The sequence below is a fragment of the Lithobates pipiens genome, unplaced genomic scaffold, assembly GCF_037356315.1.
Source record: "Lithobates pipiens isolate NorthernLeopardFrog02 unplaced genomic scaffold, aLitPip1_a1.2 Scaffold_13, whole genome shotgun sequence".
Classification (NCBI taxonomy): domain Eukaryota; kingdom Metazoa; phylum Chordata; class Amphibia; order Anura; family Ranidae; genus Lithobates; species Lithobates pipiens.
In genome coordinates, this window is record NW_027507718.1 from 162,261,726 (window position 1) to 162,277,198 (window position 15,473).

At 42.6% G+C, this 15,473-nt stretch overlaps 1 protein-coding gene across 4 annotated transcripts in view; it reads right to left on the bottom strand.

Moving 5' to 3' along the window:
• Positions 1-15,473, bottom strand: part of CHAF1A (chromatin assembly factor 1 subunit A) — a 623,099-nt gene that overhangs the window by 283,226 nt on the left and 324,400 nt on the right. For all 4 annotated transcript variants that reach the window (XM_077475776.1, XM_077475775.1, XM_077475778.1 and 1 more), the window contains 2 exons: positions 12,127-12,322; positions 6,664-6,744 (listed from right to left, as the gene is read on the bottom strand). In XM_077475776.1, coding sequence (XP_077331902.1) covers positions 6,664-6,744; positions 12,127-12,322 — 277 coding nt within the window. The remainder of the gene's footprint in view (positions 1-6,663; positions 6,745-12,126; positions 12,323-15,473) is intronic.

The window sequence follows — 15,473 nt, forward strand, 5'->3', positions numbered from 1 at the left end:
CCACTTGTGGTTCATCAGTAATTTGACCGAAGATCTGAGAGTCTGCAATATGTCTGAAGGGAGAAAGGCCCTCGCTTCTCTGGAGTCCAATAGTAAACCTAGGTACTCCAGATGCTGGGTCGGTACAACCACCGACTTTAGGTTCAACAGCCACCCAAATTCCCACAGGGTCTGCATGGTGATCGCCATATCCTCCTCTAATTCTGAGGCTGAAAATGCCCTCAGGAGATAGTCTAGGTAACCCACAATCGTGATTCCGCGTTGTCGCAGCAACGCCAACACTGGAGCCAGACTCGGGGGGGCTGATGGCAGGCCAAAAGGGAGAGCCACAAACTGGTAGTAGGCTTCCCCAACTGCCAAACTCAGAAATTTTTGATGCCGAGGGCATATGGGTATGTGCTGGTACGCATCCTGGATGGCCAGGGAGTCCCCTTGATGGAGTACAGCGACTACTAAGCGAACCGATTCCATTCTGAACCTCTGCACTTTTACAAAGTGATTGAGGGCTTTTAAGTCCAAGATCAGATGTACCTCTTACTTCTTGGGAACCACAGATTTGAGTAGAACCCCTGGAAGCGTTCCGATTCCGGAACTGGTACAATCACCCCCTGATTCAGCAAGTCCCTCACTGCCCCTAACAGGGCCTCACGGCGAACCGGGGGGAAAAAAATCTGTTTGGCGGCCAAGAAAGCCTTCCTGTCCGTGGGATCCTTGAATGCAGGAGTCCCCTCAACTGGGATTGTGGTTACTTTATTTAACCTGGATACTAGGGGGTCCACGACTGGAGGAGCCGACCATTTCTTGAGAAGGCTTTCCTCAAAGGTCCTTTACGGCCGACCCCATTCCCTGTAGATGAATTTGCTTACGGGATGAAAAAGGGACCGATACATCAGCAGAGGTATCCGCTGGCTCCTGGATCTTCAGGGTATCACACACAGCTGTGATAAGTGCTCCAACCAGCGCCTTGTCATGCCCGGACCCGGACGGGGAATCATCCTCGCTGTACCTAGTGCCAGACTCACCACCCTGGGGCGTTCTGTGACTTTTACTAGCCATGCCTGTAGTCCCCAGGAGGTTACCCAATTGCAGAGTGAAGAAGCTGTGTCAGCAGCAGTTGTAGAAAATAGCGGTGAAACTATCTGCAGAGCTTGAACCAGCATTCAGGAAAGCCATCCAGCGTCCTGTATACCCAGTGGAAACAGCATGTAAGAGCACATGTAATGCTGTCACAAGAGAACTGCGGTGAAAGAGCGCTCGGACTACAAAAAAATAGCTGCCAATGCAACCAATAGGGAAATCCTATGGAAAATGGCTGCTGAGGCTCACAAGGGGAACCTGCTTTTCCCACAGTCAAAATGGCCGCTGGACAGCACCATGCGGTGACCGAAAAAAAAAAAAAAAAAATCACAGAAACAGCGTTGCCTTCAACCAGCAAAAATACCTCCACAGACACCTTTTGGAAACCCCCACACCAGGACCAGGACCAACGCTAGCCACACAGACCCCCTACAGGTGAGAGACCCAGCGAAACACACACACAGCCGCCCCCCCTGGAGGGGGGGAGGAGGGGAGATAGGGACGTGGGAGATTAGAGAAGGTGGTGAGGTGGCCCCCCGAATCGACCTCCCAGGGAATGCCCAGCTGCTCACCCCACCGAAGCAGGGAGAGCTGTACTTACCAGTCCTGAAGAGCTGGGAGACATTCCATCACAGATCTACTCCTGCGCAGTTACAGGGTAGCTGTTGGCTCAGTATACTGTGATCTAGACAGCAGTAGCCCGGTCATATGTATACCCTGGAACATTGAAGCTCACCGACCACCTCTGGAGCTGAGGTATGTCGTGGCCTGCCGAGCCTTAGCTGCGCCTGCACACGCTCGATGGCCGGACTGGGGGGACTACAAGGATAACTTAACCAGCCTGTCACCCAGCCAGTAAAATTTAGTGAAAGTGTGAACGGACGACCAGGTTGCCCGCCACTTCACACACCTGGGAAATGGATGCTTGATATCAGAAACCCCAAGAGGCACCAATTGCACTGGTAGAATGTGCCGTGACGGGAAAGGGGGGGTTCACAAAGGGCATACAAATCACTAATGAAACAGTTAAGATCGAATTCAATGTTCAGGTAAACAGGAAACCGGATGTTTACATTGTTGAAACCAACAAAATGGCCGCCGGTCCACTTGCGGCGACCATGTCTAAAGAAATATGGCCGCCGTAGTATTTCCGGGGCTTTTTTCTAAATTGGCTGCGTTTCTTTATTGATCTGCCTATATAAAGCCACTTCCTTAACAATTAGCCAACCCCTGATGAAGTCACGTGACGAACACGCATCGGGAATACCGCTACCGGAAGTGACGCTGGTCGAGCTCGCTGCTTGTTTTTACACCACTTGCCTTTTATCCTATGTTTGTGAGTACCTGGTTTTACGTTTTATTTCCAAAATAAATGTTGCACTAAAAATTACTACACTATGGGGCATCCTTCCTTTATGTTTTGATTTACCATATATGATACCCGGCACGAGACCACCTATGGCTAATACCCTAGAGTGACTCTTAAAGAGGCCACATACTATAGAGAGCAAGAGAGGGACACCAGGCAGGAGTTACTGTAACAGGATCCATAAAGGAAAAAGGTCTCCAGGGACACCCAAAGATACATCCAGTATATGCTGTAACCTTACAGCACTAAGGTAAGGGGACACCCATAAAAAGACCATCTAGGACCACACGGGAAAGTAATGCCACCCCACTGAACTTCGTTGGATCACCCAAATTATCACCTGTTATTCTGATAACACCAGCAGTTTAGTTAAACCTAGAGTTTACTCAGATTTTATGCGATTCCTAGACATAATCGCTACACGGTTTCTCAGCACCTTATGCGATTTTGTATAATCACCACCTTATTGCAATTTGAAATTGATATTTAGCCGTCTGCTTAGACGTACTGCTTGTATAGATATATAAAATTGTTATTTTTACTTGGACTCGGCCCATAGCACTATTGCACTTTTTTCAACTTTTTAAATAATTTTATATTTTCACTCGATACTACCGTTTCATTTTGCATGTATATTTATTACCATAAATTATCACAAATTTTCTATTACTTTTATTACTCATTTGTTTTGTTGTTTATGTTGGTTTTTACGTTATTGACATAAGAGACCATATGATAATTATCACAATACATTTTACTTTGTTATATATAGATGTGTTAGAAGCTGATATCTACTTAACTTCACACACACTGACTATTCCATTTTTCTTGGCCACTATTGCTGGCCAAGCTGTAATTTAATTTTTTTACTTTGTTAAGGTACACCACTATTGTGAATCTACTCTAATCTCTCTTAGTATAGCGCACCACTATTCTTATACTTCGTTCGAAAAATTGCTGCGCAAATACCGTGCGAGATAAAAAGTTGCAACAACCACCATTGTATATTCTAGGGTCTTTGCTAAAAAAAAACATATATAATGTTTTGGGTTCTATGTCATTTTCTCGCAAATAAATGATGATTTTTACATGTAGGAGAGAAATGTCAGAATTGTCCTGGGTGCTCCAGAACACCTGATGGTGCTTACTGCATGTTGGGCCTCTCTATGTGGCCACGCTGTGTGAAAGTCTCACACATGTGGTATCGCCACACTCGGGAGTAATAGCAGAATGTTTTTTGGGGTGTAATTTGGGGCATGCATATGCTGTGTGAGAAATAAACTGATGCTATGACAATTTTGTGAAAAAAAAAAAAAAAAAAGAAAAAAAAAAATCTTGATTTTGCAAAGAATTGTGGGAAAAAAATGACAACTTCAGAAAACCCATCATGCCTCTTACTAAATACCTTGGAATGTCTTCTTTCCAAAAAGGGGTCATTTGGGGGGTATTTGTACTTTTATGGCATGTTAGGGTCTCAAGAAATGAGATAAGACGTCAGTCCTTCGGGTGTGATCAATTTTCAAATATTGGCACCATAGCTTATGGACTCTAACTTTCACAAAGACCAAATAATATCCACCAATTTGCAGTAGTATAAATTTTGGCCAAAATTTATGAAGAAAAATGACTAATCTGCTACATTTTCTAACTGAAACGAAGAGAAATTCCTTTTTTTTTTTTTTTTAACAGAATTTTCAGCCTTTTTTCTTTTATAGCACAAAAAATAAAAAAAAAACAGCGGTGATTTAATACCACCAAGAGAAAGCTCTATTTGTGTGAAAAAAAGGACAAAAATTTCATGTGGGTAGTGTTGCATGACTGAGTATTTGTCATTCAAAATGTGAGAGCATGGAAAGCTGAAAATTGGTCTGCTTATTAAGGGTGCTTAAGTGTCCAGTGGTCAAGTGGTTAAGATAGACAGGGATTTAAAAAAATTAAAAATAAAGACTCCCCTGCGTAAAGTATTGTTCATGATCTTCCAGATATAAAACAGAATCATAATGCAGAAACCTACTCTCAGTAGGGGTGTCATGTATCATCCAAGTTACTAGCAAAAAGTGAGGGATTACTGAAAGTGGTAGGGGCAATATGAGATGTCCCAACAACTTTGTTTGCCAGTTTCCTCACCTAAAGGTGGCAGCATATCCCTGCCACTGTGCTGCCAATGTAGCATTGCTATTAAGAACTTTATAGCAGGAGAGAAAATCCTCAAAATTACTAATTCTGCTGCAGGGATTAGTACTGCAGAGTAGTTGCCACTACCAGCTGGTGGTTAAAGCAATGAACTAGCATTTAGAGAAGCTTGTTTGGCTGTACTTCTCCTATCCTCCAATTTGTTTTGCACTCCTGTGACCAGTTTTCAGCAGAGAGCGGGCTGAAATCTGCTCTCTGCTATCACAGAAATCAGTCCAGGCACAGCGTCATCCTGACATTGGAAGTCTGGATCCACCCGGCACCTGGACTGACACCCTGTTCAGTCTCTCTGAGCCGCTGAGAGACTGAACCGGCCACTCCCCACCCCTCCACAGCTCAGCGCTCCAGTGAGCAAGGAGGGAGCAGAGCTGAGAGCTGCTGATCGACAGTTAGCAGCGCTCTGCGAGTTTTGAAAACCGAGTGATCGGCAGTGTTTGATCGCTCGGTTCTAAGTACAGGAGGTGCCATCGGACTGATGCTGCATCCACCTACGCAAGTATGAGAGAAAATCCTTTACTTCTCTTATGTTCAATGTTCAGAACACAGGGGCTCATCGCTCTGGCAGATTGGATGTCAGACAATGTTCTAAAAGATAGATGAACATTTCTGCATTCTGGATGAAAGAAATCACAATTTTTTTGCTTTGAATAAAGATTGTGATTCTCTCATAAGTCTCGGCAGAATATCTTTCACATTATACAAAAAGATTGGGCTAACGCTCCTGTTTAGTTTAATTAATGTGCATTTTTCCCCATAAAATAGCGTTTGATAGACTGCTGCGCAAATACAGTGACATCAAATATCGACTCATTTTATTCTCTAGGGTCTCTGCCATATATATATATATATATATATATATATATATATATATATATATATATATACACACATATATACATATATACACATATATACATATATACACATATACACATATACACATATACATATATACACATATATACACATATATACATATATACACACATATACACATATACACATATACACATATACACATATACATATATACACATATACACATATACACATACACATATACATATATATATTTTTTTTTTTTTTTTTTTTTTTTTTAGGGGGGTTCCAAGTAAATTTCTAAGAAATAGACTTAACTTTTAAAGTGTCAGAAAATGGCTTATACCCTGTACACGATAGGATTTTCAGACAAGTCCATCGGTTTTTTTTTTTCCCGAAGACTACTGGTTCAAACTTGTCTTGCATACACAAGGCCACACAAATGTCAAATTCTGAACGTCAAGAACGCGGTGACATACAACACGTACGACGAGCCAAGAAAATTAAGTTCAATGGCCAGTGTGTGGCTCTTCTGCTTGATTCCAAGCATGTGTGGACTTGTGTGTCAAACTTATGTACACACGCTCGGAATTTCCAACAACTTTTGTCTTCGGAAAATTTGAGAACCTGCTCTCATACATTTGTTGGCGGAATTTCCAACATCAAATTTTCTATGGAGCATACACACGGTCGGACTTTCCAACAAGCCAACATTCAACATTTGCTGTCAGAAAATCCTATCGTGTGTACAGGGCATTAGTCTTTAAGTGGTTAAACTGACATCATTTGCAGACTGAAGTTCAACCCTTTGATCTCTAAAAGAACACAAGGATACAATATCTTTCAGCCAGCTGCTTTTTTTATTTTGACAGCTGTGAGCAGAACTGCTCTGCACTTGTTACACAAATTGTGGAAATGGTGGATTAAAATCATGAGGGAGGTTGAATCGAGAACTTTTTTTTAGCGATATATCGTGCAGCTCTATTCTACTGTCAATGTCAATAGTTGATCAGCTTTACATTTTGCACAGGCAATTGTTTCAGGGGCTTATAAAAAAATGTATCAAAGCATCATCTTATGGCAGCCTGCATATAACCTATGGTTTAGGATTACAAATATTGTACTGTAAAATAAAAACATTGTTAAAACAGCAGTGAAAAAAAACTCCAGGTTTTAAATTATATTTATTTGAACCCTGTACTTACTCCTTCACTATGAGACAAAGATTCACCAGGTTCATCCTCCTCCCATTCATCATCACTATCCACCTCATAGTCCAAAAGAGCCTGGAGTAAAGACAAATTGTTTTCTATGTTATACATGTGTATACAGCCATTTAAATCACAGAAACACATAAGAATTTTACAACAGTGCCAAAGAGTGTGAGTGACTAGAGAGGAATGACAAAATACAAGGGATCATTATCAGTCTTGTGCCCTCAGAAATGTGTCAGAATGCTGGTAAATCATTGCAATGACTCAGAATATCCCAGTGCAGACAAAGAAAACAAGCCCACATACTAAGGATGAGCTTAGGGCTGTTCCCATGCTCCATGTGCAGAGCATGTCAGGAAGTTGGCGCAGCGCTGCGCTAATCACAGGCAGTGAGACAGTGCCCTGATGCGTGGCTGCAGAGAAAGGGCAATGTCTCTGTCTGTGATTAGCGTAGCGCAGACTTCCTGGCGGGCTCTGCACGTGGAGAATGCGAACATGCCTGAGCTCATCCCTACCACACACAAACATTACAAGCTTTTGAAATAAAATATTTTGGCAACCAGATTGGCTCTCAAACACACAGCATTCTCTTGCATTAAAAAGGTTAACCAAACCACATTTAGTTTAAAGTGGTTGTGAAAGCATTCACTTTTTTTTTTGTAAAGCAAAAAAAAATCCAAACACCAGATTTTTATTATCCTTAAAGATCAGGCCTGATGCCTGCTAGCATGAGCAGGTAATTTTTTTAGCGATTCAGGCAGTATCTGACAGCCAGGTTCTTTTTAACGTCTAACATTACGGAACTGTAAATATAGTGGCAAAAATTACACTAGTGAAGAGGCCTACAGGATTTGGAGTATGTCAAATGGGATCGATGGGAAAGCCTCACTGACAGAATCAGGCTCAGAATACAAACCTGTAGTGAGCAGCAGCACCCTGAAACATACCTTAGACAAGGAGTAGTTAACCTCTGCCCTCTAGCCATTTTGAAACTACAAGTCCCATGAGACATTACAAGACCCTGACAATCACAGGCATAACTTCTAGAGGCAGAGACATGATGGTATTAGTTTCACCACAGTTGGCATGCCGAGGTTGCCTACCCCTGGCTTAGACAATGGAGGTTCCTGCTAAGGTAATGCGTACACAACCCCATTCCCAGGTCACTGAGGTGGTACAATTGCATGATGATTCTTGTATGCAGCATAGTGCCAGTACAAGTACCACACTACCTTTTGGTGAACGGATGAGCACCAGCAGCCTAGTACATCCTGGTCTTATGCATACTAGCACTGTAATCACACTTGGTAAATGCTTGTAAATTCTTGGGCTGTCTTGTATGAACTGCACGTTTGAGATCTCCCCAGAGTGGCTCAATGATATTGAGGATAGCAGACTGAGATGGCCACTCCACAACCTTCACTTTATTCTGCTGTAGCCAATGACAGGTCCACTTAGCCTTGTGTTTTGGATCATTGTCATGTTGGACTGTCCAAGTACATCCCATGTGCAGCTTCCTGGCTGATGAACGCAAATGTTCCGGCAGTATTTTTCATAACATACTCCTTTCATCTTGAAAAACAATTTTGACCAAATTTCCTGTGCCTTCGTAGCTCACACATCCCCAAAACATCAGCGATCCACCTCCGTGTTTCACAGTAGGTATGGTGTACCTTTCGTCATAGGCCTTGTTGACTCCTCTCCAAATGTAACGTTGGTTGTGGCCAAAAAGCTACATTTTGGTCTCATCACTCCAAATGACTGTGCCAGACCTATGTGCTGCTTGGCGTATTTTAAGTGGGATACTTTGTGGCATTTGCGTAGTAATGGCTTTCTTCTGGCAACTCTATCATGCAGCCCATCTTTCTTCAAGTTCCTCCTTGTGCATCTTGAAACAGCCATACCACAGGTTTTCAGAGTCCTGTATTTCACCTAAAGTTATTTGTGAGCTTTTCTTTGCATCCAAAACAATTTTCCTGGCAGCTGCGGCTGAAATGTTAGTTGGTCCATCTGACCGTGGTTTGGTTTCAACAGAACCTCTCATTTTCCAATTCTTGATTAGAGTTTGATCACTGCTGATTGGCATTCTCAATTCCTTGGATATCTTTTTATATTCCTTTCCTGTTTTATACAGTTCAACGACCTGTTCCCGCAGATCCTTTGACAATAATTTTGCTTTCCCCATGACTCTGAATCTGGAAACGTCAGTGCACCACTTGATGAAGATGCAAGGGTCTGTCATGAGTCCAGAAACGCAATGACCTTTTATACACACACACCAATTACAATAAAACAGATCACAGGTGAGGGTGGTTAGCTTTAATAGTCATTCAAACCCGTGTGTCAACTTGTGTGCATGTTATCAGGCCAAAATCACCAGGGTATGTAAACTTTTGATTAGAGTAATTTGAGTAGTTTGTTCCCATGACTTAAAGAGTAAGCACAGTTGATTGTTAATAAATGGCTACAGCCAAAAAAAAAACATGAGTGAAATAAAAGTTTTTGTATTATTCATAGTCTCTGAAAAATGGCCAAGAATTCAAATTCTGCGAGGGTATGTAAACTTTTGAGCACAACTGAATAAAATTTTAATATATATATATATATATATATATATATATATATATATATATATATATATATATATATATATATATATATATATATATATATATACACACCCTGCTCCAAAAAAAATTAAGGAACTCTAATCAGAGTATAGCATCAAGTCAATTAAACTCCTGTGATATTGATATGGTCAGTTAAGTAGCAGGGGGGTTGTTAACCAGTTTCAGCTGCTTTGGTGTTAATTAAATTAAATTAGCCCTACAAAATGACCTCCAACAGGCCACTGGTGTGAATGTCTCTGACCAAACAATCAGAAACAGACTTCATGAGGGTGGCCCGATGTCCTCTAGTGGGCCCTGTGCTCAATGCCCAGCACAATGGACCTCGACTAGCATTTGCTACTGAACACCAGAATTGGCAGGTCCGCTACTGGAACACCTCTGGGACATTATGTTTTGGTCCATCCGACGCTGCCAGGTTGCACCTCAGTCTGTTCAGGAGCTCAATGCCCTGGTCCAGATCTATGAGGAAATACCCCAGAACACCATCCGTCTTTTCAATAGGAGCATGCCCTGAAGTTGTCAGGAAGTATACAAGCACGTGGAAGCTAGACATACTACTGAGTACCATTCTGAGTTGTTGCAATTAAATTTGAGAAAAATGGACTAGCCTGCTGCATCATTTTTTCACTTTGATTTTCGGGGCGTCTTTGAATTCAGCCCTCTGTAGGTTGAGAATTTTAATTTCTGTCCATGGCATCCTTTAGTTCCCAACAAATTACCCAGTCCATATTAGTATCGATACCCAGCAGGATATTTCCCCTTGAGATCGGATGTGTTTTCAAAGCGTTCCTTTAAAGTAGTATGGGAACGCAAACCTGCATTTCTTTCTTTCCTCAGCCCTTTAGATCTTGCAGAATAGTCTTTTAAAGGGCCCAGAATCAGCCTCTCAGTTCAAAAGTTTCCAGGGGGTGGATACAGCTTCACAATCGAGCCACTCCTTCACAACCTCCCTCTAGAGGACATGTGGGTGTGTCTGGTGAAAAGGTACACCCAGGCTGCTATCTAGAACAAGCATGTTCTTCACAAGGCTCTGTTTCCATGGCAGCGTGTCCCCAGCTAAAACACAGAAGCAGAGACAGTGTGATACAAGCAGTGAAATTCTCATCTTTCTCTGGCTGTTATCTGCAAGCTCTCCTCTCCCCTGGGCTTTAATGTTCCTCCCTGTGTCCTCTAAAATCCCCCCCCCCCATTCAAAGTTCATGCCAGCGTTTCCTCCAGTCGATTGGGGGGGGGGGGGGGGGGGTATTGTCACTGAAAACTTCTATGAATACAGGTAATCTCACTACACATAGGACTGTGTTATATCATAAGAGGAGACATGGTGAGGAGCATAGTGGCCTGTACTCTGTAAAGAACAGAGTGCTATGTGTATAGAGCATACCTGTGTACAATACATAGGAGAGGAGACCGACAACTTGCCACCATCTAAAGTGACCCCGATATGTCCCCAGAGTCTCCTTTATTGTACATACAAATATCCCTCTGTCACTGATGTCACCACCCCCTTGATTTTAACCGAATGGGGGCACTTCTGAGGGGGCTGGAAGGATTTAAGGATAGCAGCTCTCATATATAGGCCAAGGCCTAATTTCCAAAATTTACCCAAGTTTAAATAAAGGGTGTCGGGAGAAAATAAAGGAACGATCGCATAGGCAGAAATGGGAAAGTGCTGTGGGAAACAGAATCACAATGGGAAACGATTCTTGAATTGGCAACGTGGGTTTGTCTCTCCCCACCCCAGAGGATGTCACACTTATTTTTATTATATAGAGTATATTACACTCCGCAAAAACTGTTTGTGTTTGGTAGAAGATATGATGCTAAATGTCCGAGATGTGATAAGATAGAGGGAGACTTAATCCACATGTTTTGGAGATGTCCCAAGCTGTTCCGATACTGGAAGGAGGTGGTGGACAGGTGTCTGAGGTACCCATTGTTATGGACCCCATGTTATGTATACTGGGGTGGATAGAGGGAGAGAGTAAGCCAAAAGACATTAGTCTAGCAATTTTGAGATGCCTCTTCCAGGCTAGGAAATTTATAGCCCAGAAGTGGCAAATTTTCTCCCCTCCATCCAGCAGGGAATGGGAACAAAATATGAATGTGGTGATTCTTAAAGAAAGGACATCATATTAGACAAGGAACCTTTTAGAATGAGTCATAGGGATACCTGAAGCTGCATAGTTTCCTTCCCTCTTGTTTTTTTTACTGTATGGTATTGTTACTTCCCCTTGTTTCCTCATTTTAAAACTTAAATTAATGAAAGGTTTTACAAATTGTGTAAAAGAAATTAAAAATATAAAGTTAAAAAAATAAAATAAAAAAAAAGTCAGCAGCTACAAAAATAAAAAAAATAAGTGTATTTTCTGACTTTTAATAAAAAGACACTCACCTGTCCCACAATCCAGCAACGTGGCCACCCAAACCCTCCATTCCCTCCCCCACCTGTTCACGGCACAGGCAATACTACTGTGGGCATCCAGCTGTGACAGCTTGCAGCTTCACAGCCGGGTGTGCATGTCCCACTGTGCTGTACTGCATAGCCGGGCAATCTTTTGGAAACTGTGATGTGTTCCAGAAGATTGCAGGGTGGAAGGCGGCCCAAGCGGAAGTGGTGGCTCGTCGGTAATCATGAACCAGAAAATCATAAAAGATGCGCACCCCTAATAAAATTTATATATACACATATATACATATATACATACACATATACACACACACATATACATATACACATATACATATACACACTCTATCCATATACATATCTCTGTAAATCTATATCACACACACAATCCTATCTATACAGGCATCCTATACTCACATTGTCTTGAGCCCATGGCCTGCGTGGGCAAATAACTGTGCTCGACCTGTTCCAAGTACCCCAGTAAGCTGGACGATAATTCTCGCAGAACTGTAACAGCTTCATCTTTCTGCGCTCTGGAACCACATGTTCATGAGTAATATTTTCATGTTCAGTTGTGTCAGTTTCAGTTACAACCTGCACATCATCCGTATCACTATGGAAAAAAAGAATTCAAACGATTAATAAAAATTGCACAGAAAATACATGGTTGTATGACTACATTCACACCATGGAATTTCTCATGGGGTGCAATTTAAATTAAGGGTATTTTATATATATTAATCATCCCTGTGTATTCTGAATTTTGCTGAAAACCTCATGATTCATAAAATGGGGTGGCATGCCTTTCAGATTTCAAACTATATCACGCCAGTGGACTTTCATGCACTTCTATGGAGCCATGGCTGCCTATACTGCTCTTTTGCCATGCTCTCCCCATTGACAACAGCCTCACTTAACATATGGGTACCGTTGACAATCGCCTTACCAGGTGGTAGACAAGTTGCAGTTTACGGTATGTATGACATAACAGCTTAGCCTATAGCAGACTCCTTTGTCCACCACACATGTAGCTCCTGTCTTTCAATCTACTCCACCTTCGCTCATCTTGCAGTGGCTCACAAAACTTCAATTAGCAACCTTAAGTAAAACTGGGGGGGGGTTACAGGCCACTGATGGAATTTAAAGCGACTCAGACTTTTGTCAGAGGTGCCCTGCCACACGGTCGATTTTGACTCATACCCATGAAGCACTCCCCACTTTTCACAACGTAAAGGGAGATGGGATATGAGATCTCCCCTGAGGATTGACACACAGCCTATTTACCCACAAGTCTTTGGTTTCTAGCTATGCTCAAGAACTATAAATTGCTCTCCAGATGGTACAGAGACTGGTTTCTCTTCATTACATTTTTCCAATGTCCTCGGACCTCTGCTGGCGTTGCCATAGAGCTAGGGGGACCATTATATGTTATTTGCATATCTGGTGGGAATGTCACTTGCTTCTGCCATCTAGACTATAATTTTTCAGGTGTATAAATGATCTAGAATGAGTCTCACTTCTTAGCCTACCAAAGCCTTACAATTCATACTAGAGCTCACCTCCTCTCCTATGTCTATTAATCCCTTCCAATACTTGTGCCCAGCTATACCTTATGCTATAAATTGCCCTTGTGGGTTACTTTATATTGGGGAAACACAAAAAGTTAATAGACCATATAGCAAGGCACAAGTATTGGATTAGGGACAAATTAACACAATTAGCGTTGATAGCAGTGGTGCTCTTCAACCTCTGAGGGGGTGCATTTGGCCAGATAGAGTTGGTTACTATAGCTGGAGACCTTGGAGAGGCATTTGGAAAGCATTGCACCAACAATCTGCAAATCCCCGATTCCATGCAGATCTCCTTCAGACTAATTGTGAGCTGTTTGACCCGTAGGTCATACAGCCAGGCAGTTTCACACCGACAGGAAGACTCAATTAACTATCACAGCACTCGGAGTGGGCGTGGCAAGAGCAGACACGTTGACTAAGCACGCCGAGAACTCCAGGCAGGCAAGCAACGAGTGTGGCATGCTCCTAACCGCTAAAGGCATGTCCACACACCGCCATACAGTTGCACATCAGCTCAGTGGTGGGAAGAGCCAAGTAAACAGGCTGAGAGCACATCTAACAGTGCGGACCCTGGGTGCACGGCTAAGATGGTGCCGGTCCAGGAGGGAAGGAAGCGCAGGTCCTCCGACCTGAAAGGAGGGCCGAGGACAACTAAATATAATCCCCCCGTACAGGGCCTAGGATCAGCTGGATTTGGAAAGTGCTACAACACCTAGCCTCGGCCATATTACCCCAGGCCAAAATCAAAACCTCTTATCCCCAGATGGTGACATTCTAAGAGCAAGTAAAGATCCCATAATCCTTGATTGTGATGCTGTTGAAACAGATGGGGAACATAGGAGCAAACCTGAGTCTCCATGAGATAGAAAGTACTCTGGGAGGGGTTGTGAACCCTTGGAAAATGGTCCTTTGGGAGAAAAAGGTGGCACTACAAGGCTCAGCAGTGATCAAAGACCAACAAAGGACTTATGTTAGGTGCAGTATGTTAACTCCTTGTATTACAACAGGGTGGGGGGGGGGGGGGCTTAGGGAGGACATAGGAGCACTGGAAAACAGAGTGGAAGAGATGGGAGTTTTGAACACTCATGGATCGGATCATGAAAACAGAGACCGCAGGCAGAATATACCAAGGGGCATGCCTGAAACAAAACAGCTTTCTGAACGAATTCCAACGGTGACCAGCGTATTTCACTTAATTTTGGGGGCATCTGCACCAGATAAGATTGAAATAGACAGGGTGCATCATGCTCTTTTCTTAATCCCCCAAAATGCAGAGAGACCAAGAGATGTTATATGTAAAATGCACAGATACTCAGTGAAGTAAGCCATTATGAAAGCAGTTCGCAATAGATCAACAGTTGAATTTGAGGGAGCTCAAATAGCTTTGTTCCCAGATTTATCACATCAAACACAAAGAACGAGGGTTAGACCTTTGTTGGAAGCTCTGTGGGCAGTTTATGTTAAATATCGTGGGGTTACCCTTTTCGGGTAATAGCAACACGGAATGGAAAAACAGCAATACTTCAAACTAAAGATGATTTGCAACATTTTATAGAAGTGCTGGAACTACCTTTGGTGGACATTCAGGACTGGAGACTGAATAACCATAAATTCTCTATACAACTTCCAGAACGATGGCATCAAGTAACGGCTAGAGGCCAACAGAAGAATGTGAACAGACAGGATCAAAATTTTGCCCCAGAAGGACTTGCCAGAATATGGTTTAGGGGTAAACAGAAAAGGAGGTTGCTTCTTAGAAAAATAATTGGGTGAAAGGGACTGTATAGATTGGAAAGATATTGGAAGGTGGAGGGATACCGAAAATATTTTTGCACTCCCCTTCCCCTTTTTATTGGTACAGTCCCTGATGTAATTTGTGGAAGTATTATGAATCGATATAGATATATAAATGGAAGCCTAGGTACTCGGCTCATGTTTTTAACTGCCGTATTTATCAGCGTATAACACGCGCCAGCATATAACACACTCCAAGTTTAGGAGGGAATTTTAAGGAAAAAAAAACCTTACATTTAAATGCCCATCAATGCAGCCTTATCAGTGTCCATCTGCAGCCTTGTCCAGTGTCCATCTGCAGCCCTGTCCATCATTGCAGCCTTACCCAGCCTCTGATTTAAAATTGGCGCAGATCTCCACAACTGTGAGTGGAGAGAAGCGAGCACTGCTGACATACAG